The sequence below is a fragment of the Chionomys nivalis genome, chromosome 11 (genome assembly GCF_950005125.1).
Source record: "Chionomys nivalis chromosome 11, mChiNiv1.1, whole genome shotgun sequence".
Classification (NCBI taxonomy): Eukaryota; Metazoa; Chordata; class Mammalia; order Rodentia; family Cricetidae; genus Chionomys; species Chionomys nivalis.
In genome coordinates this window covers 8,704,415-8,727,807 of record NC_080096.1, presented here as the reverse complement: position 1 = coordinate 8,727,807, position 23,393 = coordinate 8,704,415, and the positions used below count along the sequence as shown (strand labels likewise).

At 43.8% G+C, this 23,393-nt stretch overlaps 1 protein-coding gene across 8 annotated transcripts in view; it reads right to left on the bottom strand.

Moving 5' to 3' along the window:
- Nucleotides 1–23,393, bottom strand: part of Vps13d (vacuolar protein sorting 13 homolog D) — a 226,072-nt gene that overhangs the window by 106,058 nt on the left and 96,621 nt on the right. For all 8 annotated transcript variants that reach the window (XM_057785000.1, XM_057785006.1, XM_057785001.1 and 5 more), the window contains 12 exons: nt 22,830–22,982; nt 21,087–21,222; nt 19,733–19,780; nt 16,784–16,934; nt 16,438–16,648; nt 13,638–13,885; nt 12,243–12,434; nt 11,834–11,960; nt 10,211–10,353; nt 6,556–6,686; nt 6,166–6,341; nt 1,012–1,135 (listed from right to left, as the gene is read on the bottom strand). In XM_057785000.1, coding sequence (XP_057640983.1) covers nt 1,012–1,135; nt 6,166–6,341; nt 6,556–6,686; nt 10,211–10,353; nt 11,834–11,960; nt 12,243–12,434; nt 13,638–13,885; nt 16,438–16,648; nt 16,784–16,934; nt 19,733–19,780; nt 21,087–21,222; nt 22,830–22,982 — 1,840 coding nt within the window. The remainder of the gene's footprint in view (nt 1–1,011; nt 1,136–6,165; nt 6,342–6,555; nt 6,687–10,210; nt 10,354–11,833; nt 11,961–12,242; nt 12,435–13,637; nt 13,886–16,437; nt 16,649–16,783; nt 16,935–19,732; nt 19,781–21,086; nt 21,223–22,829; nt 22,983–23,393) is intronic.

Sequence of the window (23,393 nt, the reverse complement as noted above, 5' to 3'; positions counted from 1 at the left end):
GAGGATCTGGACACTGGTTCTAAAAAGTCTTATATTCTAAGACACATAACTTGAAGGAGTAATTTAAAATGAATCTTATGGGTCAGGGAGTTGCTCAGCAGATAAAGGTATACGTTGCCAAGCTTAATGGCCTGAGTTTGATCCCCCAGGAACCACATACTGGAAGAAAACCAACACCTGAACCATGTCTTTGGCCTTAACATGTCTGTGGCACTCACACACAAAAAAAATAAAAGACAGAATCTCATAATTTCCACTTAACATTTAGGATTATAAAAATGTGCCAGGCTATGGTAGCACCCACCTTTAATCCCAGCACTCTAGAGGTAGAGGCAGGCAGGATCTCTGAGTTCGAGGCCGACCTTGTCTACAAAAGCTAATTCTAGAACAGGCTTCAAAACTACAGAGAAACCCTGTCCTGAAAAACAAAACACAAAGCGAAACAACAACAACAGAATGCTAGCTGCAATTGAGCGACAGCAGTGGGCCCACTCAGCTCTTCCCTAAGCAGCCTGACCCTTTCTCTGCCTGCACAGCATGTCTACAGGGAGCACTGTGACAGCCAAATTCTTAGTCAAAAAGAAGTTTTGGGGGCAGAAAATTTACTCCAACCTGGATGAGGCAGCTTAGTGACCATCATAATCGGCAGATGTGGCTGGAAAGACGGCTCAGTAGTTAAAGCACTTGTTCTTCCAGAGGACCTGGGATCGATTCCCAGTACTCACATGGCGACTCACAATTATCTATAACTCCAGTTCCAGGGGAATCTAATGCCCTCTTCTCTCTCTGAAGATACCAGGCACACCTGGTGCATACATGTACATGCAGACAAAATGCTCAGACACATGAAATAAATTAGGACATCTAAAAATAATAATACCAGTTGAAACACCTCTTCAGAGTTGGGGCTTTAGGGTCACAGAGCTCTAGTGAGTGTCACGTGTGCACCGCACCACAGTCTTCCACCCTGCCCCACGTGAGCAGCCAGCCCTCCTCAGGAGTGCGCAGTACCTTAGAAAAGTTGTCAATTCTGAAAGGGGGCGGTAACTGGTCTGTGTCACTAAAGGAGATCCTGTATGTAGCTCCTCGGAGAGTAATTTCAACTCGGAGGAAGAAGCATTTCCCCAGGGTGTCCCTGCAGGACAAGCAGCAAAGGCCACATTAAAAGGAGACAGGCTGAAGAGACGGCTAGGTGGAGAGAGCTGCAACTCTGGTTCCCGGGGCATCTGATGTCTTCTGAGTTCCAAGGGCACCAGGAACCCATTCAATACATAAACATGCATGCACTCAAACACACATGCACATAAAACAAAAATAAATCTTAAAATAGTGGGGGGACAGACTGCGGTCCCTTGGTTCCTCATTCACAACATTATGCACACATATACAAGGATGCTGGGAGCTGCAGCCCACTGCATGGTCCCTGAGCAAACTTAGGAAATAGGAGGACTAGAGAGATGGCTCGGCAGGTAGGAAACAAATGGCTCGTGAAAAACCAGAGCTAAGTCCCAACACCTACATTAAGAGGCTCACAACCACCTATAACTCCAGGTCCAGGGGATCTAACGACTACTTTGGGTCTCCTCAGACACGAGCACTCACACCACACATACCCACACGCGTGCATGCACATAATTAAAGTTTTAATTTAGAAAGTAGAAACTGATAAGAGCAAAAAGTGGTGATTTCCTAATCATGTCTTCAGGTGATATTCTTTTACAAAGACCTGTGAAAGGAAAGGATATAGTTCAGACATTCAAGGTCATTCTCAAGTACACACTGAGTTCTAGGTCAGCCTAGGCTACATGAGACCCTGGGGAAAGAAGTAACGTGTTCTATTTTGTATTTATGAGCACTGTATTTAGATTTATTAACTAGAGGAAAGAAGAACCTAGTTTTACAGAAAATGTCAATTAACGAAGAAATTTTCAAAGATCACCATTTCAAATCCCTTAAATAACAATTTCAGTTTTGTAAATAGTTTGGGGACATAGAATATTGGACTGCCAACGCTGCCTCAACAGGTTAGTCCTCTTCATGAAGATGGAAAGGAGATTTTTGCAGCAGAGAGAGAAGGTGGGCACCACGAAAGTCAAGTGATGATCAAACCAAACCAGTAACAAGATCAATGTGCCAGAGCCCTTCTGATGCGACTCTAGAGGAACTATTCACACAAAGGGCTGACCTGACCTACACACAGGACACTGGCATCCAAATGCAGAAAAGAGCACATCCTACAAGACCACAGCAGCAGCTGGCAAACAAACACCACTGGCTCACAGTCAAGAAGAGAGAGCTGGGTCAACTCTCCACTGCAGCACATAAAAGCATCTGCAGCTGCATTGAACAAGTGACCACTGACGGGATCCCAGCTCAGAGTTTGGACTGCGGTGAAGGAGAGCATGCCAATTCACTCAAGCTGTGACAGAGACTGCACGGTGCTCTACTAAATTCCTTGTGAGTGTATTGATGGTATCATAGTTATGGTATTACTATTTGTTTTAAAAATAAAGGTATTTCCCTAGATACATATGATACCATTGTTTGTGGTAGGTGCTGGATTTAATACAGCTCAAGTATCATGATGACCTGGACTTTCTTTCCAATGGTTCAGCAAAGTGCACTCACATGTGCTCAACCCCCAGAGCAAGTGTGAGAAAGGGGGAGGGAACAGAAGTAGGAAGGTGAGAGATGGAAGAGTTCCCTGTACTGCTTCTGGGACTTCTCATTCAAATCGTTTCCAGATGAAAAATTGGGGAAAGGAAAAGCAATGGGTGGCACCGGTCACTCGGTAGCTTAGATTACACACTAAAGCCATTTTTAAAGGATTAACACTAGGCATACAGGCACCACTTTCCCTTTTACCCCACCCTCACCCTTATAAAGTAATCAGCTTTAATCCCAGCCTAATGAATGGCTCCCAACAGCATGTTTATTTTAGCAGAAATAGAAAAAAAAACATAAAATTCCTATGGCTCTCAAGAATCCTGAACAAAAGAGCCACCAAAACGAAACTGAAGGTCTCCCATGGCCACACTTCAAAAGGTACTATGAAGCTACAGCAACCAATACTAGTACTAGGCACGCAGACAGACCGGTGAGTGAGCAGGAACCCCAGAAACAAACCCTTGTGTGTAGGGCCAATGCCTTCCAACAACCAATGCCGTTGGAGAAGCAGAACATCCACATGCCAAGAAGTGGCTCCTCCCAGTTATACCACACACAAGGGTTAACTCAAAGCAGACCAGACCCAAAAGAGCTGAGATTATAAAACCCTTAAGCAAACAAAGGAAAACAGCCTCATGGCACTGGATTTGACAACTATTTCTGCAATGCATTATCAAAAGCAACCAAAGAAGCAACAAACTGGATTCAACAACAAAGAGATTATCATAGAAGGCAATCAGCAGCATGTAAAGGCGGAAGAGCAGATGTGCAAATCACATACCTGGTTGGGGCTAACATCCAAAAGGAACAACAACCAGTTCAAATAACCCAATACAAAAGTGGGCAAGGATCCGATGAAGACAAACAGGCTCATGAAAGGATCATTAGAGAACTGTGAGCCAGTGCCATAGTGAGGGCAGGGGCTGAGCTCAGGAGCAAAGTACCTACTGCCATTTATGAGAACTTGGGGGCTCAATACCCAGTAGCCCAGAGACAGCCCACAGTGAGATTCCCTGCTCACTGCTATTGAAATAGCTACTACAGACATCACCAACAGCAAATGCTAAGCATTGGTAAAGCTGTGGAGAAACTGCAGCCCCCAGGCACAGCTCACAGGAAAATAAAATACTATAATCCTAACAAAACACAGCATAGCACACTCTTGAAAAGATTAAAAATGATAAAGCCAATGACCTATACCTGTGACCTATGTCTGCAATCCTGGCCACTGAGGAGGCTGAAGTGGGGAGACTGTTGGAGTTCTCAGTTCAAGACTAGACTAAACAACACAGTAAGACCTTGTAAAGACCTTGCATTAAAGAAAAAAATTAGAAATAAAACAGCTGACATGGTGGTACACACCTTTAATTCAAGAACTCAGAAGGCAGAGAGGCAAACAGATTTCCATGAGTTCAAGGTCAGCCTAGTCTATATAGCAAATTTCAGGCCAGCCAAGGCTGCAGAGAAGACCATAGCTCAAAAAACAAATAAATTTTTAAAAATCATATTATCCAACAATTATATTCCTGGATCTACACACTAAAGAATTGAAACCAGGGTCTGGAGTGCACATGCGCACACCTGTGTTCACAGTAGGAACCAAAAGGTGGACAAACAAAATGGGAACAGACATGAGATGCTATTCAGCCTTAAAAAGGAAGGAAGTGCTAACCCATGCCATATGGATAAACATAAAGGATATTATCCTAAGTAAAATAAGATAGTCATGAGAAGATAAGTATTGTACATCTCCATTCATATATTGTCGAGTAATCAAATTTCTAGATACACCATGTAGAATGGGTACTGCCAAGGCTGGGGCAAGGGAAACAGTAATTTAATTGGTGTAGAGTCTGAGTTTTACAGGACATGCTCTAGGCTCTGTGTGCATGGATATGAATGTGCACTGGCTGCTCAAGACTGTGCAGCAATGTGTACACTGGCTAGTCAAGGCGGGGTGACAGGGGAGAGTCACAAAGGTTCCCTTGTTCACAGAAAAGCACAAGGGAAACCAGGAATGTTAAACACAGAAGGTTGTTCCTTCAAAGGGAGGGATGCATAACTTGTTATCTACCTTGAAAGCTGGGGGCTGATAGTAGCCTGGTGACCTTTGTACTATCTGTGAGGCTGAGACCACACTGGATCCCCCACCCCAGATCCTTATCGTGAGCTTGCCAATCTACAGAACCCATCTTTATGGAAGGTGTCACATGTTCTTTATAGAATTTCAATATAGTCATATATTAAGTTTTATTGTCCAAATGGACTGAGTTAATTATCACCAGGAAAATTTTCAAGAAATTGTGCTACGGTTAAATATGCCTAAAATAAACTACTTCAAAGTAGTCTGAACTAACACCAGCTAAGTCATATTGAACAGAACAACCTTCTTGCCTCCCTCTCTGCTGGTTTAGGGGTTGCAGAGACCCCTGCATGTGTGCAGCAATGAGAATATGCACTGATTGTTCGAGGGCACAATCAAAAAAGGTGATCACTATAGCTAAGAAGTTTAAAGTCAAGTTGGACAATCAAGCAAAAAATAACCTTTAGTCTCAAGAAAACAAAAGCCTAAAAATTGTGGTTGATGATGGGGCTAAGAATGTGTTCAGTGGCAGTACCTGCTTAGCATGGACAAAGCCCAAGGTTCAACCACAAAAATATAACAATAAAGCATTTGATGAAACAGGAAGGAAATGAAGTCATCCTGAACTAGCTGAGGCTGAATTTGGTTGATTTTTCTAACAAGGACCTGAGGTTCACTGGACTGAGCAAAGAAGATGTGTTTAGATTTGTCAGCTTGACACAAACAAAAATAACCTGGAAAGAGAGTTTGATTGACGGATTGTCTGTGGTCTGTCAGGGACTGTCTTAATTTAGTTAATCAATATGAGAAGACCTAATCTATGGTGGTAGCACCATTCCCTAGGCAAAGTATCCTGAGCTGTATGACACTGGGGAAATGGAGCAGAGTACATCTAATAAACAAGTGAGCGTGCATGCATTCACTTCTTTCTCTCTGTTTATACGTGACTAGCCGTTTGGGGTGTCAGCCTTGACTCCTCCACTATGTTGGATTATAAACTAAAAGCACAAACTGAAATAAACCCCTTTCTCCCCCAAGTTGAGTTTTTTTTTTCTTTTTCTTTTTTTCTGTTTTTCTTTCTTTCTTTTTTTTTTGGTGGTTGTGGGGGGTATCAGGATATTTTTATCATGGTAACAGAAATGAAACAAGACAGAAGAACATCAGATAAGAGAAGAACATTCAAATGCAAAAGAATAAACAGGATAGTTACCACCAGCAGCACCACCTGAACACAAACAGCAATAGAGTTACAGGCCGTCACTCTGGACTTCACACGCCATAAGACCAGAGAACTGTATTCATCACTTAAAGCTGCTAACATCTTCTATAACTCATCTGATCAAAATGCTGCCATTTCCTTGGGGTTTTACAAGTTCTGAAAACTCAATCTGAGCTTGATCAAGTCTCAAACTCACCTCATGTTGATATGGAAGGAATTATTCTTGTTGACTTCAAAGCCTCCAGACCAAATGCAATTGGGAACGTCCATCAGCCTGACACACAACAGCTGGTCATAGTCATTGCGTGGCCAGTGGAATACCACACTGGAACCAGGCAAGGTGGAAATGTAGCCATTGGGATTGGATGTTCCCTAAAACATACAGACCAGGGCTTTAGTCACGTTACTCAAAACCTGAGCAAGTCACATACAATTCTTGCTGAGTTCCTACTCTCAGCCTTATCCTACACAAGAGCTGCTGGGTCACTCACGTCATAAAACACAGTCTTGATGAGAAGTGAGCCTCGATTTGAAAAACTCCCCATTAAAAACAAGCTCTGGCCATTCTTCAAAGCAAACTGCTTACCTGTCCCCGGGCAAATTCCCTTTGTGCAAATGCAAGCTTGTGAGATGATTTATTATCCAACAGGTAACGGGGGGCAAAGATGACCATACAAGTGTCAATATAGCGACCTCGGCCTTTCTTGACATCAATACCTACATGTAAATGACAAGAACCATTTCATTGATTAATTATGACTGAAAATTCTTGTTCTGACAAAAATAAGTAGCCTTCATAATTCCTTAGTTCCTGTGAGCAAACACGTATGTCATCTGGAGTGGGTATAAAGCCCTTCAAGAATGGAATGGAAATATTAGTTCCTCACAATGTTGAATTCCTTTTAGAAAGCCCTGGGGGTGGGTGGCGAGATGGCTAAGTGGGTAAAGACAACCTGATTTTGATCCTTCAAACCCACATTGCTCACTCCTATAAGTTTTCCCCTGACCTCTACACAATGTACCATGGCATACATGCATGCATACAAAAAATAAGTAAATGTTTTAAAAATCTCAGGGTTTCCCCTGTATACACCACTATAACAACAGCTAAGACACATGGATGTTTTGGTTGCATATAGCTTAGTTTTCTGTTTATGAAACTAATCATTCAGACAACTCCACGCTACAATGATGCTTATACTTGGGACCCAAACTCCCCCCGCCAAGAGATCTGCCTTTGATAAATGGAAACCTCCGACTACTTAGTTGGGTTCTACACCAATCTGAACTCAATTAAGTACTCTATCTAGAATCTTCTCTAGTAATTTTAGTCTACTATCCAATAATCCAACTCATACGCAATACTAGGATTTATTTATTCATTAAAAAATAGGTCTTCCCCACTTACTACGAACTGGAAACATATATATACATTCATAAAACACCCAGTGAGAAAGAAATCTAAACCAACTAGTTTCACATAAAGACAAATGAAGTCACACTGAGTGAACTTGTAAAATCTGATGACAATTTAAAAAACTACAACACTCAGCAGGATGACTCACACATTCCCTATGACAATAAATACAAGAAATAAGTTCAAAGCTCTGTGCTGAGTTCTGGATATACAATAATTAAAAATACTTATACCCAAAATAATAAAAAAATAGCAGTCCTAATACTTATCGACCCCTTCATATAGGTTAGGCCCTCTGTGTGGTTTTACACTTAATTTTCACAACATCCCTCTGGAATAAGGGTATTAGTCACTTCTGCTGCACTAAGGCATGGGAAGTGGAGTCACGTGATCTAGGTCATGCAGCTATAGACAAGGCTAGGGGGTCAGCCTAGGCACCTAGTGAGAGTCAGCACCCCTCCCAGTTACAGGTACCAACCTAAGGACCCCTAGCGTGCTTCAATTGGCTTGAGAGGTCAGCTGAGATAAAAAGACTGAGCAGTCTCTAGAGACTGTCTCTGGAATTCTTACCTAAGATACCACATGTCTCAAGAGTGATGGGACACCCCCACACACTTTTCTTCTGGGACAAGAAGAAAAGCTTAAATTGCCAGAAACCAACAGTGTCAGAGTCAGCAGATCTTACTAATAAGAAATCCACTCAAAAGCTGGGCTTAATTTGGAAGCACACAGAGTGGCCCAGAGCAGCACAGACACCCTGCTTCTGGGAAAAGGTGATCTTTCTATTCCCTTCTATCCCAGTTTACACCCTGGCAGAACTGATGAATCGAGCTGAGATCAAAATGCACAAAATCCTTCTTTTTCAAGGTGCATATCCCGGCTTTTCTGCTGGGGATTGCCTTGACAACACACACACAAATGTCACAAAGCCGAGGACTTTTAAGATCCTATCTTGGCCCATTCCTTTTGTCCCTTCACTTGGAAGAAGGACAGAATTCAGATGACAGGTCTATAAGGAACACAGGTTTACAGACACTGCCAGGTTACACACGCGTTCACAATTTACACCTGCATCCACGACTACACATGCATGCACATTACACAGGTGCTCAGTGCTCTACCTGCTTGCCTGCCACAACTCTGTGGCTCTCGGCAAGAGTTGTGCTAAAAGAAGTAACTTTGAGCCCAGTGGTGGTGGTGCATGTCTTTAATCCCAGCACTCGGGAGGCAGAGGCAGGCGGATCTCTGTGAGTTCGAAGCCAGCCTGGTCTACAAGAGCTAGTTCCAGGACAGGCTCCAAAGCTACAGAGAAACCCTGTCTTGAAAAACAAAAAACAACAACGAAGAAGAAGAAGAGGAGGAGGAGGAGAAGGAGGAGGAGGAAGAGGAAGAGGAAGAGGAAGAGGAGGAAGAGGAGGAAGAGGAGGAAGAGGAGGAAGAGGAGGAAGAGGAGGAAGAGGAGGAAGAGGAGGAAGAAGAGGAAGAAGAGGAAGAAGAGGAAGAAGAGGAAGAAGAGGAAGAAGAAACAGATTCAGAAATACAGATTCCAGTTAACCTGGGTAGCTGGTTTTGGAAAATAAAGTATGCACAAGCCGGGCCACCAGAAGGCCCCACCCACTCGAGGGGTGGAGAAGACAAATGTGAGTAGAACGCTCTCTTAGCTCAAATAAAACTGGTTCCTTTGAGAAATTTTTATGTCCACTGTAAGGAAGAAGTTTTAATGTGACTATGAACACAAACCCAGGATGGGAGCATGAAACAAATTCAGGTTAAATTAACTGAAAAGGAAACTATGCTTGAACAATTCTTCTGTTAAGAAATCCTCAAGCAGGGCAGCCAAGCTGACTCAGCAGCTAAAGGCGCTTGCCTCCAAGACTGATAACCTCAGTTCAACTTCCATGATCCGCACGATGAAAGGAAAGAATCAGCTCCGGCACACTGTCCTCTGACGTGCATACCTGTGCACAACACATGTGTACATACACACGCGCATGCACACACATGCATACATTCACACACATTCACACACACACACACACACAAAATAATTGAATACTTTTTAAAAAGAACTCAGGACTAAGCTACCCCATTCTCTGTAGGATTCTGGGTAAATTTGTACCATCATGGTTCTTCCTCCTACAATATGACTGTCTAGACCAACACCAACACTGTACAACATTCTAGTGAATCCTGCAACCTCTTCTGGCCTCCTTGGGCAGGACCCAGAACCAGGCAGTTTTAGGCTAAACATGGCTGTAAAGTCCCTGGAAATGATTTACTACAAGGTCACACTGCTAACATACAAAACACGGGGAATACTTAAATCTAATTGACCCTGAGCCTTTAGGAAATGCTTCACTCAACTGGGTATAGAATCCTCCCTGACACACCCATGAAGACGAGTAGGGGGCGTGGCATCCCCAAGTACATTTTACTGTATTTTTTGCCTCGGATTCACACAGTGCTGTCCTCCCACCTCTGCCCCAGGCTTCCTGTCCACATCTGGACTGTCACTCAAGCGCTCTCCTTCAGTCCCAGGTGAAGTCTTCTTACCTGCTTGTGGTTTCTAAGTTTGAATTAATGTGTGGGAACACTATAGGATGGGAGTGCTCTAAGTGTTCATTATTCCCCTGAAAAAAAGGTGTTTCATAGAACATATCTACATAGATATTAATCTAGCATTCAGAGAAGAAATACAGGACCACCGTCAAATTAGAAAACCTGCATTTGCTGCCAGGTCAACATGCATGGCTGGTTTACTCATGCAGGCCTAGGGTCTTTGGCCAATGGTACCAGTTCGCCCTTAGTCCCAAACATAACCTACCAATGTTGTAGATGAGCCCCGGGCGGTTTCCTTGCTGGATGACTTTCAAAGCTCGGACACCACTGCCACCATCCAGGGAGAAGCCCTGGCACCAGCCCGGCATGCCTTCTGGATGGATCCCTCTTCCGACTCTCATGGTGCAGCTATGAGGGTAGAAGAGCAAACGTACACATCCATCCACGACAGATTCCGAGTAAGGAAACACGGGGGCTGCCACCCACTTAGGTCTTTCACACCGACTCTCAACCCTACCTCCTGTGGACCCTAGCACAGTGAGACAGTTCACTCCAAAGGCAACCACAGCACAGCAGTGAGTGAAAGACTGAGAACTGCAGCTAAGCACTTTGGGAGGAAACACTAGAATTCTCTATAAACCTACCACATGCTACAATCGCTACCATTTCCTTAAAATCCAAAGATTCAAGAAAGCCCCTGAGAAGACACTGTAAAGCGAGGCAGCTGAGGGAGGTCTTTCTGACAACAAGTATGGTCACAACAGTAGAGCACTGGGCGGGGCTTGAGTCTCATCAGGGAACAAAGACTCCAGGGTGTGTGTTCCAGCTCTGCCAGTAAAAAACAATGTGCCTCAGTTTCCTCACAAGATTTAATAGTATTTCCTCCCCTCTCTGAACCACTGGAGGCCAAGAAGAATGCAATGAGATGGTCTACAGGAAACCGTTCAGGAAGCGTGACTTCCACGTGTAAACCAAACCGTGACAAATGCCAAGTCTTAGACCTCAGACTGCCACGAGAGAGAAACGGCTAGATATCCGGCCGCGTCTCCTCCAACAGCCAGAACTCTGACAAACTGTAACCTTACACTAGACTCGGGCTGGCCATGATAAACACATCGTATCCATGGGAGAGCACCGGGGCTACCTAACAGTGTTAACTGGAGTGACCTGGGGCTGCCTGGCGGTGTCCACCAGAGAACACCGGAGCACATTCCTGTGAGGTTTCAGCAGTGCCCTACAGATGGAGGTGAGAAACACAGGACACGCCCATTTTCTTTAGATTGGGGCTCTAAACTCCTGAGGAAAACTGAATGCCAAAAACAACAAAAGTGAATTAATGTCCCTATGTGCCTTAAAAAGACACCTTGCTTAACCTCACAAGTGCTTCCCCACTCTAGACCTCCACAAATTTTTAGATGGAGCAACAGCACACTTGGGGTCTCAAAACCTCACACAAACAATCTCAGCGGGATTCTAGAACTGCCGAGGACAACCCTTCTCCTCCCTAATTCATTCCTCTCCAGGTCTCAAAACTGCTAGCAGAGAGAAACGGCAGTAAAAAGAGGAGGATGCCCAATCTCTCTTCCCTGGCACAGTTACAAATAAAAGTCCTACTTCAATAAAATAAAACTACCTTTCATTGCAAACTCACAAATGGTTTATTCTCAGTATCAAGTAACATATAACTTGGGGTTAAAAAAAATATACCATTAAGTCAGGGCTCCACTGCTGCCAAGTCAGGCCTGTGGCCTACAGAACAGTGCTACTTACACAGGTAGATGCTAGCCTTGCTGATTTCCCCCCCACTAGCTACTTACACAGGTAGATGCTAGCCTTGCTGATTTCCCCCCACTAGCTCACTGGCCTTCCCATCCATAGTCACACTCACAGGTTTGGCTGCTCTTTGTCAGCATAGCAGAACAGGAGAGGGCTCAGACTCCGGGCCAACTCATGCTCCTCAAACTGGCCTGCAGCATCTGTCTTTGCATTGTCCTGTCTGAAGATCAGTGGTAACCCTTTAGGAAGGAGGGAAAAGTTTATAACGTTCCCACCCAGTCTCCCAGGGAAATATGCAAACAGCAAAGGGGGAAACCACCTCAAGGGAAGCAGGGAAGGGAGTTCCAGCCCACTGTATACAGAAACCTAAATGGGCAGCTTGACTATAGTCAGACAGACAGTAGGGACGACTAGGCAGATTGAACTGCTAAGGTAATGTCTGTACTGGCTCCAGTTAGTCAGCTGACAAAGGCATCCAAATGCCCAAGTCAAAGGTCTACCTGAATGGTCTCCGGGTATACCTGTTTTGTTGATTAGCCAATATGGCGCCGAAATGAAGATCTTTAAGGACCCTTCTGCGCGACATGCAATGCGGATGGTAAGGTTGAGCTGCCGCCGGTTGACGTCATAGAGTCGCATTCTGACCATGTAGTTCTGGGTCCCAGGGGGGATGAGCAATTCTTTACAGAGTGGGAAGTTCTCTAGTGACACCCCTAAAGAGACAAGACATCGATTTTCTGGACTTGCACTTGAGTTTGTCAAAAACAGCCAATAATAAACTAAACTGGAGTCCTTTTTAGAGAAATCACTGAGATCTACGTGGTAGAAACCTCAAGGCCACTTTCATCTCGTTGGATAGGAATAAATATGAAGCAAACCAGAGCCCAAGAGATACATCAGGAAGTCTGTGTTGTAGAATATTATTTTAACAAGGCAAAGGTGTGTTACATTTATGTTGCAGAATATTACTTTAGCTGTGTAAAGGTGTGTTACTTTTGTTTATGCTGCATTTGTTTAATTATGTAAAGATAATGTTGCACTTTTCCACCTTGCCTGCCTAAGGCACCTGATTGGCCTAATAAAAACCTGAACAGTTAATAGCTAGACAGAAAAAAGGATAGGTGGGGCTGGTGGGCAGACAGAATAAATAGGAGGAGAAATGTAGGCTCAAACAGAAGAGAAGAGGAGGAAGGAAGGGGAGTGGGAAAACACATAGTTCAATTAAAAGAGAGAGAGAAGGAAACAAAAGGGGACACGTGCAGGGCAGGAAGCCAAGCAGAAGCCGCCAGCCAGAGAGGCAAAGAAAGTAAGATATACAGAAGCCTGTAAAAAGCTCCAAGACAAAGGATACAAAAAGAAAGTTAAGAGCTAGTCAGAAACAAGTTGGGCTGAGATCCACCTGCCTCTATCCTTCCCAAGTGCTGAGATTAAAGGTGTGTGGACCACCTCCTGAAGTTTACTATTCCAATCCTAGAGCTCCTTAAAGGCACCAAAAAAGTTATGGTTAGTGACGTCTGCTTGGTGTTTGAAATGCAGCTATTCTCTACCCTGACCCTTACAAAAGAAAGTTAAGGAGCAATAAACATTGCAACCTCGATCTCTGCATCAATAAAACAGGTCAAATAAGTGCTGCTATAAGGATTACATGAGAGCACAGGTAAAGAGCCTGACTTCGGACATTTGCCTCTTCCCATTCTACAGCTAGGAATACGCATACCTGAAAAGATGCAATTACTCCCTTATACCCACACACAACAAGGGCTCTGTTGACTACTGCATGGTGAAGACCTTGGCTTTGAGTCAATTCACTGAGATATCTCATGCAACTTTCTTTCTCTAAGGGGCTCAGAACGCTCACAAAATACTCCCTGGTATTTTTCACGATGTTGCTATAAATGTTGCTAGGGCAGCCTTACCCAGTTCGATATTCTGAGACGTATCAGCCGTGGGGAGGGCTGCCTCTTTGCCAGGTTTCAGGGTCCCATTAATTGGCATTCCTTTCACATAGAAGTCAAGCTCACAGGGCAGCAAGTTGCAGATGACCACTGTTGGTAGGAGATATATGGTATGCCCAGGCTGTCTGAAAATCTGTTTTGCACTGTCAGAAAATATGTTTGAGGGCATGTAATCTGGATAATTCTCTTTCTTTATGGCTACACAAAACCTGTGAAGACAAAACAGTATGAAAAAAATGTCATCCTGAATTAAGAACTGGAATTTGTTTCTCCTTAGCCAAATAACGTTACAACATTTCGGGTCAGTCAGATAGCTGCAACCTTTAATGAAAATACATGGACTGAGATATGACACACAGTAAAATGTATAGGTTTTGAATTCTGGGGCTTAATGGGCATCAGCCATTATATGCTCCTGTGACACCATCACTCCATACAAGCTAAAGACTATCGGGCAATCAGCCATTATATGCTCCTGTGTGACCATCACTCCATACAAGCTAAAGACTAACAGACAATCAGCCATTATATGTTCCTGTGACACCATCACTCCATACAAGCGAAAGACTAACGGACAATCAGCCATTATATGTTCCTGTGACACCATCACTCCATACAAGCTAAAGACTAACGGGCATCGGCCATTATATGCTCCTGTGACACCATCACTCCATACAAGCTAAAGACTAATGGGCATCGGCCATTATATGTTCCTGTGACACCATCACTCCATACAAGCTAAAGACTAATGGGCATCGGCCATTATATGTTCCTGTGACACCATCACTCCATACAAGTTAAGAACTAGTTTAGCCCCGAAGCCCTATCACTAACTTTCCAAACAGTATGTTCTCCCAGCCATTCTTTCAAGAAAGCCCTTTTATCAAACATGTCTGTCTTGAACTACATACAAATGGGGTCACAGTACTACGGCTGTGATAATGCTCTCTGACCAAAAGCACATTAAAGAAGAGAAGAGCTGGCTCACTCTGGCTCACGTACAGCCCAGGACTGCCCACTTGCCTAGGGACGGGGCCACCCACAGTGGGCTGGGCCTTCTTCCATCAGTTAGTAAAACAATCCCCTACAGATATAGCCACAAGCCAATCTAATCTAGGTAATTCTTTTTTTTTTTTTTTTTTGGTTTTTCGAGACAGGGTTTCTCTGTGGTTTTGGAGCCTGTCCTGGAACTAGCTCTGTAGACCAGGCTGGTCTCGAACTCACAGAGATCCACCTGCCTCTGCCTCCCAAGTACTGGGATTAAAGGCGTGCGCCACCACCGCCCGGCCTAGGTAATTCTTTAGTTGAAGTTTGCAATTAAGATGACTCCAAGCTGTATCAAGTTAACAAATAAGGAAGAAATAAAGAAGACATCAAGGATATTTGAAAAAAAAATCATAAGGAATCGATACTATTTTGTTAAAATTACATTGTGCATGTGTGGCTTTGGTTTTGGTTTCAGGTAAGACAGGGTCTCATGTAGCCCAAGCCAGCCTCAAGCTCATAATAAATCTGAGGATGACCTTGAACTCTTGATCCTCTTCTCTCCATGTCCCAGCGACTAGGATTATAGATGCGTGCCTCTATGCCTGGCTTTACTAGCTTTCTTTCATTCTTTTATTAGTGTCTCAATGCTAAGTGGGTGGTTTTACATATTTTTATTTTCTCACAGAGCATTAAAAACTGTAGCTTTCCCATAGAGATTGCTTTTGCAGGGTGCCCCATTTTTGACATGTCTTTATTATTATTGTTTTTACTGTTGTTGTTACATTCAAAATATTTTCTAATTTCCTTTGTAATTTCTCCTTTGACCCAAGGGTTATTTAAAAGTACAGTTTGATTCCCAAATACACAAGATTTGTCTAGGCATCTTATTGCTGTTGATTTGATCCAATTCTATTATCAGGATATGTATTCTACATGATTTCAATTTTTAAATATTTATTGATCTTAATCTTATGGCCCAAGAGAAGGCCTCTCTTAAAGAATGTTCCACTCATACTTGAAAATAATATAGAATCTTATATAGAAAATAATATGGAATCACTGAGCAAGGCACTCTCTGAGCATATGCCAACTATAACGAGCTGGTTGACAATGTGACGGGAATCTTAGATATCTATCATTTCGCCAATTGTGATTACACATGTATTCTCATCTATTTCTCTTTAGTCTCCCTACAACTGGCACATTTAACCTAAGTGTCTGCTAGAACTCTTCATACTATGTTTGTAGTAACTTTGTAAGTTTAAGCTAAATGAATGCCCATTTTTACTCTACAAAAAGTTTAATAGGGAGCTCTTGTCTGGATGGGGCTTAAAGTCTCTGAGAGCTTGAAGGCAGCAATCCACTGTCTCTTCCAACACTGAACCCAGAAGATGCCTTCATATACTACAGAGGGAAACACAGGTTTAGATGGTGAGGCAATTTTGTCAATGTGCTCAATAAAGTCAGCATCAGGCATGAATTTGACTTTGAAATTATTCCTGAGGAAAAAGCCCCAGGCCCGGGAGCTGGCTTCCCAATTTAGATTTGTCTTTTCTTCCCTTTCTGTACTCTGTTTGTACAGATGCACAGATATGGCACCTGATCCAATGTGGCTACAACCTCCTGTGGTTGTTCCCCTGAAAAACTTTAACTCAAGAACTTACCGAATGAGAACTCAGGGTGTTAAGCAAACACAGAGGACTTGTTAAGGGTCTGCAGAGGCCCTGCAGAGGAAAAGCCAATGCCCAGACACCCATCCCAGCAGCATACACACCTGAAGAAGCGGCTTTTCTCTGTGTCCATGGAATGGCACTCCCGTTTGCTGCTGCTGACCTCTGCGGTCTTCACTACGTTGGTCCAGTGAATGGGAGCCTTACAGAAAAACACACCCAGTCCTTTGGGTCGGGCCTGCAGCCTCCAAGAAGTGAGGTGTAGAGGCACAGCAAATGAGTCCCCTGGCATGATAGCGGGAAGCACCACTGGTTCTGTCACAGGAATAAGGGATTTAGCAGTTGCAGGAGATGGTCCCCACCTCAAGGCTTACTATGTATACTGACTGCATGGGGAGAGACAGTCACAATGACAGCAGAGAAGACCTAGCTCTACACATCTGGACGTACTGTCCGGGGCCGAGGGGCTGTCCAGCCGCAGTTCCACTGCTGTCTCCAGTCTGTTCTTTACAACGAGGGCGGATCGGACCGTGATTACTTTCCGTGCACTGCCTTCCATTGTGACAGCAAATACCACCCGCACAGGTGGGAGCGAAGAGAACTGGGAAAGAGAGAAAGGAAATAACTGTGCATCTGGAAACAGAGTCTGTGAATTCCATAGTGTGAGAAGTCTGGAGCACTTTGTCACCAAAGCTTTTCAGTGAGTTATTCTCCACCCCAAACCAATTTCACCTCTAAAGTGAACAAGCAGGCCATAAATATTGCTAAACACGAATACTATTATAAAAAGGCAGGACTGCTTGGTATGGTGGCACATACCTTTAATCCCAGCACTCGGGAGGCAGAGGGCAGGCAGATCTCTGTGAGCTCAAGGCTAGCCTGGTCTACAAGAGTTAGTTTCAAGACAGGCTCTAAAGCTACAGAGAAATCCTGTCTCAAAAAATCCAACAAAAAAAATAAAATAAAAAATAAAAAGCCAGAGATAACTCAGTGGTTAAGAGCAGTGGCCACTGTTCCAGAGGAACCAGGTTAAATTCCCAGCACCCACATGGCAGCTCACATCTGGAACTCCAATTCTAGGAGAGCTTCCCTCTTCTAGCCTCCTCAGGAACAAGATATTTACATGGCACACTTACATACACACAAGCAAACACACATATAAAATACTTAAAAAAGAAAATAAATCTTTCTTTACATAATCAACTTTTAAAATGTCTATAAAATAATCTATACAGACATAACACCACAAAGTATGTCCCAAGAGAAACCACCAAGGCTGGAGGTATCCGAGCTCAGCAGTGGGGTATTTGTGTAGCATGCAGGAGACCTGGCTTCAATCCTTAGCTCCACAGAGAAAGGGAGGGAGGGTTAGGCCCAGGACTCCAGATATAAAGAACTTCAACTGAAATAGTGCTAATAACCTATTCAACTTTCCAAATTTCCTGTGAATTAGTAAAAACAAAAAGAGGCTGCAAGCCCTCATTTTAAAAAAAAAAAAAAAAAGTTAGACTTTTGCCTTTTTTCATTTTGAGCACTAGACAGAACTTTACCTGGTAAGCCACAGCTACGTGGTGATACACAGATTAATAGAGATGGGTTAGTTTAGGATATGAGTTAGCCAGAAATACACTTAAACTATTGGCCAAACAGTATTACAAATAATATGGTTTCCGTGATTGCTTAATGGCAACGTAGATGGGCTGTGTGCCTAACAATGGGGCTGTGAGCATGGCTCTCAGAGGCAAAAAAAAAAAAAAAAAGAAAAAAGAAAAAAAAAAACTGTAGACAAGACTTGTTTTCAGCTATCCTGAGGAAATAAGAACAGTCATCTGAAGCAGCTGAAATCAGAGACACTGAGGTTGGACCCTGCAAGGCACTAAATGGATTCTCTCGCATGGCATCTCCCTCCCAAAGTGAGGCTGAGAAAGCATCCCCTGAACACTAACAAAGGGCTGGGTCCTACCCAGACACACATAAAGAGACAGAAAGAAGTCTACAGAGGCTTCGACCTGTCTGTGAAAAGTACAGTGTGCAGGAAAGTTCTGTGTTTTGGGGACATTCCTCAGCAATGTGTGACTTTTTCTCAGTGTGACTCTCGTGATGACAAAGAAACCTAGTATTGTGTTCAAGAACTATAAAAATAAACTTCCTTCTTCATCCTAACCCTCCAGGTTCTGCTCCATAACCATGCCTTGGTTTCATTTGTTTTGCTTTTCATGTAGCCCAGGCTGACTTGGAACTTAATATGTACCCAAGGACAGTCTTAAGCTCCTGCCCAGACTCTACTTCCCAAGCACTGAGATTACAGGCATGTCCAACGCTTACAAACAGGACACTAGATTTAGACTCAGTGTGAGAGGGAAATGGTTCATCATTGCCGTTGGGTTGCATTTGCTGTCCTAAGTTCCTGTATGTTCACTTACATACAAAACCGTCTACAACTGCCATACAGAAATATTTATTTAAGGATGACTTCCACATGAGATACATCAAAGAGGATTTCGAAATCACAGCTCTTAGGACATACTGATGAGGCTTATTTGCCACAGAAACATATGATAACACAGCCAAATGCTTCATTCTGCCAACCTTATTGTTATTAGAGCAAACTGTATGAGAATCATCCTAGTAACCAAAATAACACAAAGCAGAGTGCTGCAAAGTCCAAGTCAGACATAAAGCCATCTTTTCTGGAGTATTTTTGGGTTTCTGGTTTGTTTTTACTACTACTTTTATTTATGTGGATGTGTGTAAATCTCAGTGTGAGGAATGCCATGCATACCACCTTCAGGAAGCCAGAAGAAGGAACTAAATCCTCAGGGCTGGAGACACAGGCAGCTGTGAGCTGCCTGACATAGTGCTGGGAATTGAACTTAGATTCCCTGAGCCACCTCTCTAGCCCCCTTTCTGGAGTGTTTTTAAGGAGCACAAAGTAGTCACAAATCACCATCAAATCTCAAGCCTTCACTGGTCCAGTCCCCAAGGAACTCACACCAGAGCTTCCAGGCCTACCTGAAACTTCAGTGCCTGGGATCCACAGGCACAAGAAATCAAAAAGGAAAGCCTGGAGCATGTCATTCATGTCACTTTGCAATGATAGGAGGTCATCTAACGACTTGTATTTCCTTGCATGGCCTTTGGACCAAGCACAGGCAATACACAACTGAACCAGGGAAAACGTCTAGTTCAGGTGAGAAGGAAATGGAGGCCTTGGAGGCACCATAATCCTCAGCAATGTTCACTAATTTAGAGGAACCATGAGTAGGAAAACGTAGGATGAGTGCCAGTCACACACAGGCCACAGAGCCCTTGACCATCAAGAAACACAGCTATGTATAATCTCAGTGTGGTGCACACATTCAGTAAGCACAATGATGACAACAGAAAGATCATACTCACATAAACCTGGGGGTGTATGATATTTGTTCTGCTGCTTGGGCTGCCAATCTAAGAGAGAGTCGCAGAGTCAGAACGTCAGCACAGACCCACAACAGCAGGTGCAATTACATTCAGTGACAATCTAACTGCCTTGAGCAGTGCTGAAACTACTTTCAGGCACAGTATATCTAAAGACAACACGCTATGTCCTGCACAGCAGGGAGAAAACAAAGGTCAGTCTACAAACGTTTAACAGCCGTGAGCTTCCTCCAACACCCAGCGATGCAATGGAAGGCATGTACAGGAAGAGTCGGTCCTTTCACTGCCTGGCATGAATTTAGGCAGAAAAATAAAGAATTGTTTGCTCCCATTGAAGATAGGTGGGGTACCAGAGAGAAAGAGAGAGACCTTAAAAACAAACACCTGTGGAATGATGTTCTCTGAAAGGATCTCTCTACAGTTTCTACCACATCACTGGTGCCCATAAATAGTCATCTGCCCAGCAAAGCATGAATATGGCACCTGTATCACCTGGACACTGGCCTCTGCCTACACCAGCAACTAGGGAAGCTGTCTGTATCCTTCCCTAATGCCCTGTAGCCCCAGGACCACAGACCAGGGCAAAACTAGGAGAGGACATATGAACTCGCATGATCAGATGAAAAGGAACAAAGGTCACCTCTGTACCTCATTGCCACACAGGTTTGGTACCTTAGAGTTAAAAGGATCACAGAAGAGTACTATAATATGAAAATGTATATAAATTATAAAACTTTATAATACATCAAAAACAGTCAAGATAGTTCACACCCTCCAACTTAACCACGCCCAGATCATGTGCTGTGTGGTCAGGCTTACGATGGTCACCCTGTACCGAGCATGTACAAATTCTTACCTCATCTCTATCTCCTACACAACACAGTATTAGCAACCATTTCCACAGCACTTATGGTACTAGGCTGTCTAGAGAGAATTTCCAGTTTACTGGAGAATATGCACGACTTGCATGCAAACATTATGCTACCTAACACAAGGGATTTGAACACCTAAGATTTGGGTATGTGGAGGACAGGTAAAGTCGTGAAACCCATCCCCCAGAGACACTGAGGGATTGTTGTATTCAAGTTTCCAGTCTGTAAGGAGTCAAGAAAGATATCTACCTACATGAGATAGCATGTTACTGACAAATGTCCACCTTGTTTTCTTCTGATGTCAACCACTGCCTGGCTTATCTGCATGTTGATTGCCAACCCCTACCCCGAGCCAATAACCCAATGTCATCATCTTAGAAATAGTGGAACAAAGCACTTCCCTGGCGCTGTGTGACAGTCTGGCCTGGCAGGGTATGACATAACACCACACAGCAGACACTCACCGTAGAGGAAGAGGAATTTTTGTCTGGTGCTGCATACCGGAAGAAGGTCCCAACCTTGTCCACAGACACTGGACTCACTTGCTCCCAACCATTGACTCGAACTTGCAGCTGATGGATGCGCAGGTCATGAGTATGTCTGTCAATCAGAACAGAAAGGGTCCAGTATCAAAAAGGAAGGAAATTAGGAGCAGAGACTCCAATCTGATTTATTGTATAATGATGTAAATGCCATCTGGCTAAACCTTCTCAGCACCAGCTAGTGAGCAAGGTCAAGAAGAGGGTTTAACAAGCTTTTTTGCTGGTGGCAAGTAGTGAGAAGTGACACGCTTGAACCAAGGGGCATCTGCCCTCCTCTCATAAAAACCATGAAATCTTGTATGCCTGCCAGGTCTCTCTCAGAAGCCCCTACCTAGCCTTCATGAGATAATGACGTCAGGGCTAGCAGTCGAGTGGGGCAGTCAAAGTATACTAGCCATTGAGTCACGCAACCACGCCCTTAGGGATGCATAAGCTTTCTTTTTTTGATTCCTTTGTTGGAAATTCTACTCCTCTCAGGAACACATCCAGTCGTTTGGCTCGGGCCCTACATAACCACAAGCAGGCCTGGGAGACAGAGCCCTCAGAGTTACAGAGCACTAGTGCTCAGCTGAAATTGGAGCAGCAGGCAGTGGGCAGAACAGAAGGAATGGGAGGAAATTGCACGTTTAATTCTATTTTAGATTTTGCCTAATTCAAGCCAGAAGGCTGAAATGGGGAACTGAACTTGAGGCTGACAGGAAGGGAGGAGGGCAGCATGGGGTACACTGTGCCAAGGAGAAAATGCCAAAAAAAAAAGGCATTCATTTTGATGAGTTCAAGCAGCACAGTGGGTTACGGAACACAGAAGTGACACCAAGGTCAGGCCCTCTCCAAGGCAAGAGGCAAGGCTTATTCAAAGTCACCATCAACAAGAGCCTCATGAAGGACAGGACATTCCGGAAGTCTGTCCAGCATAGTGATTCCACCCCCACCTCTATAAGACCTCCAGAGACCCAGACCTACATATTCAAAACCCTTGCCAGATAGGACTAGCCTGTGCAAACCTGCGCAAGGGTGCTTTGTTGTGAAGGAGGTTTGCACAGAAGCAGTGGACTCAGGCCTGAAACCAGTCTCTTCCACTTCAGCTTGCCCCTGAAATCAGTCCGAGGCTCAAACACAAAACCTTCACCTATTTACATCCATGACAGCCTTCCCATTTAAAAATACAGTGTGATGCCTTGTTGGACATTCTATTAACTTGTAGGAAACAGACTTAAAAGCCTTCTTCCATATTGTGCCAACTCCAACTCCTCTGTCTGGCTGCTACAAAAGTAACCAGGCCAGCAGTGCCCCTTGATATTACACTGCATCCAATTGCTGCCTTACTCTTACTGCTCTGTATCCTGAGCCTATCTACTTTGAGAGCCTCTCTAGAATAGCACATGGAAACCTGGCCAGGATACAGTGAGTGTTAGGATGTAGCTAGTCTTTTCCCAGACTCTGAAATACTTAGTTAAGGCCTCACACATTGAATGAATGGGGATAGAAAGAAACGATTTTCCAGATGGCATGACAGGCTATATTTTAAGAGGAAACAATTGACATTCAAAATATCTTTTCACAATAAAACACTCAAGTCATGAATAAGTGAAAGACAAGACACCAGGGACAAACATTTACATACATATCATGTCTTTCACAGAAGGATAAACAGTCAAAGTTTACCTGTGTCTTAACTTTCCTCTGGCTTCAAATTCAAAAGGAATCTCTTCACCCGTGAGGACTTCTCGCCACTCACTGACATTGTGGGCATCATCCAGAAATGCTCCATTCCCTTCTGGAACCACCCCGGGACTCCCGCTGTGAGACAGTGCAGCCCTGGAATCAAATCAAATGACAGGTCATCCCTCCTGCCTTGCTCTCCCTGCTGCCTCTACAGTAGCTCTGAGCCACCGAGAAGAAGTGGTCTTTCTACAACTGACTGACTGTACTGGCATGACACACCCTGGTTGTTCTTTATGACCCAAGAAGGTCAGTGACTTCGGCTACTTTGAGGCTTGGTTACAACTTCTCTGGCTGCTTGGAAATAGATTAAAGTAACGGTGAGCACAGCAGCACATACTTAACTAGCTCAGCTGAGAAATGAAGGTGAACGTAAAGAAGTCTACATGGCAAGTTTTAGGCCAGCCTGGGCTACACAAGTGAGGCCCTGTTTCAATGTCTTTTAATTTAAAGTAAGTTCATTCGTGTATGTGTGTAGTGTATGCATCTGCGTGTTACATTATGCAC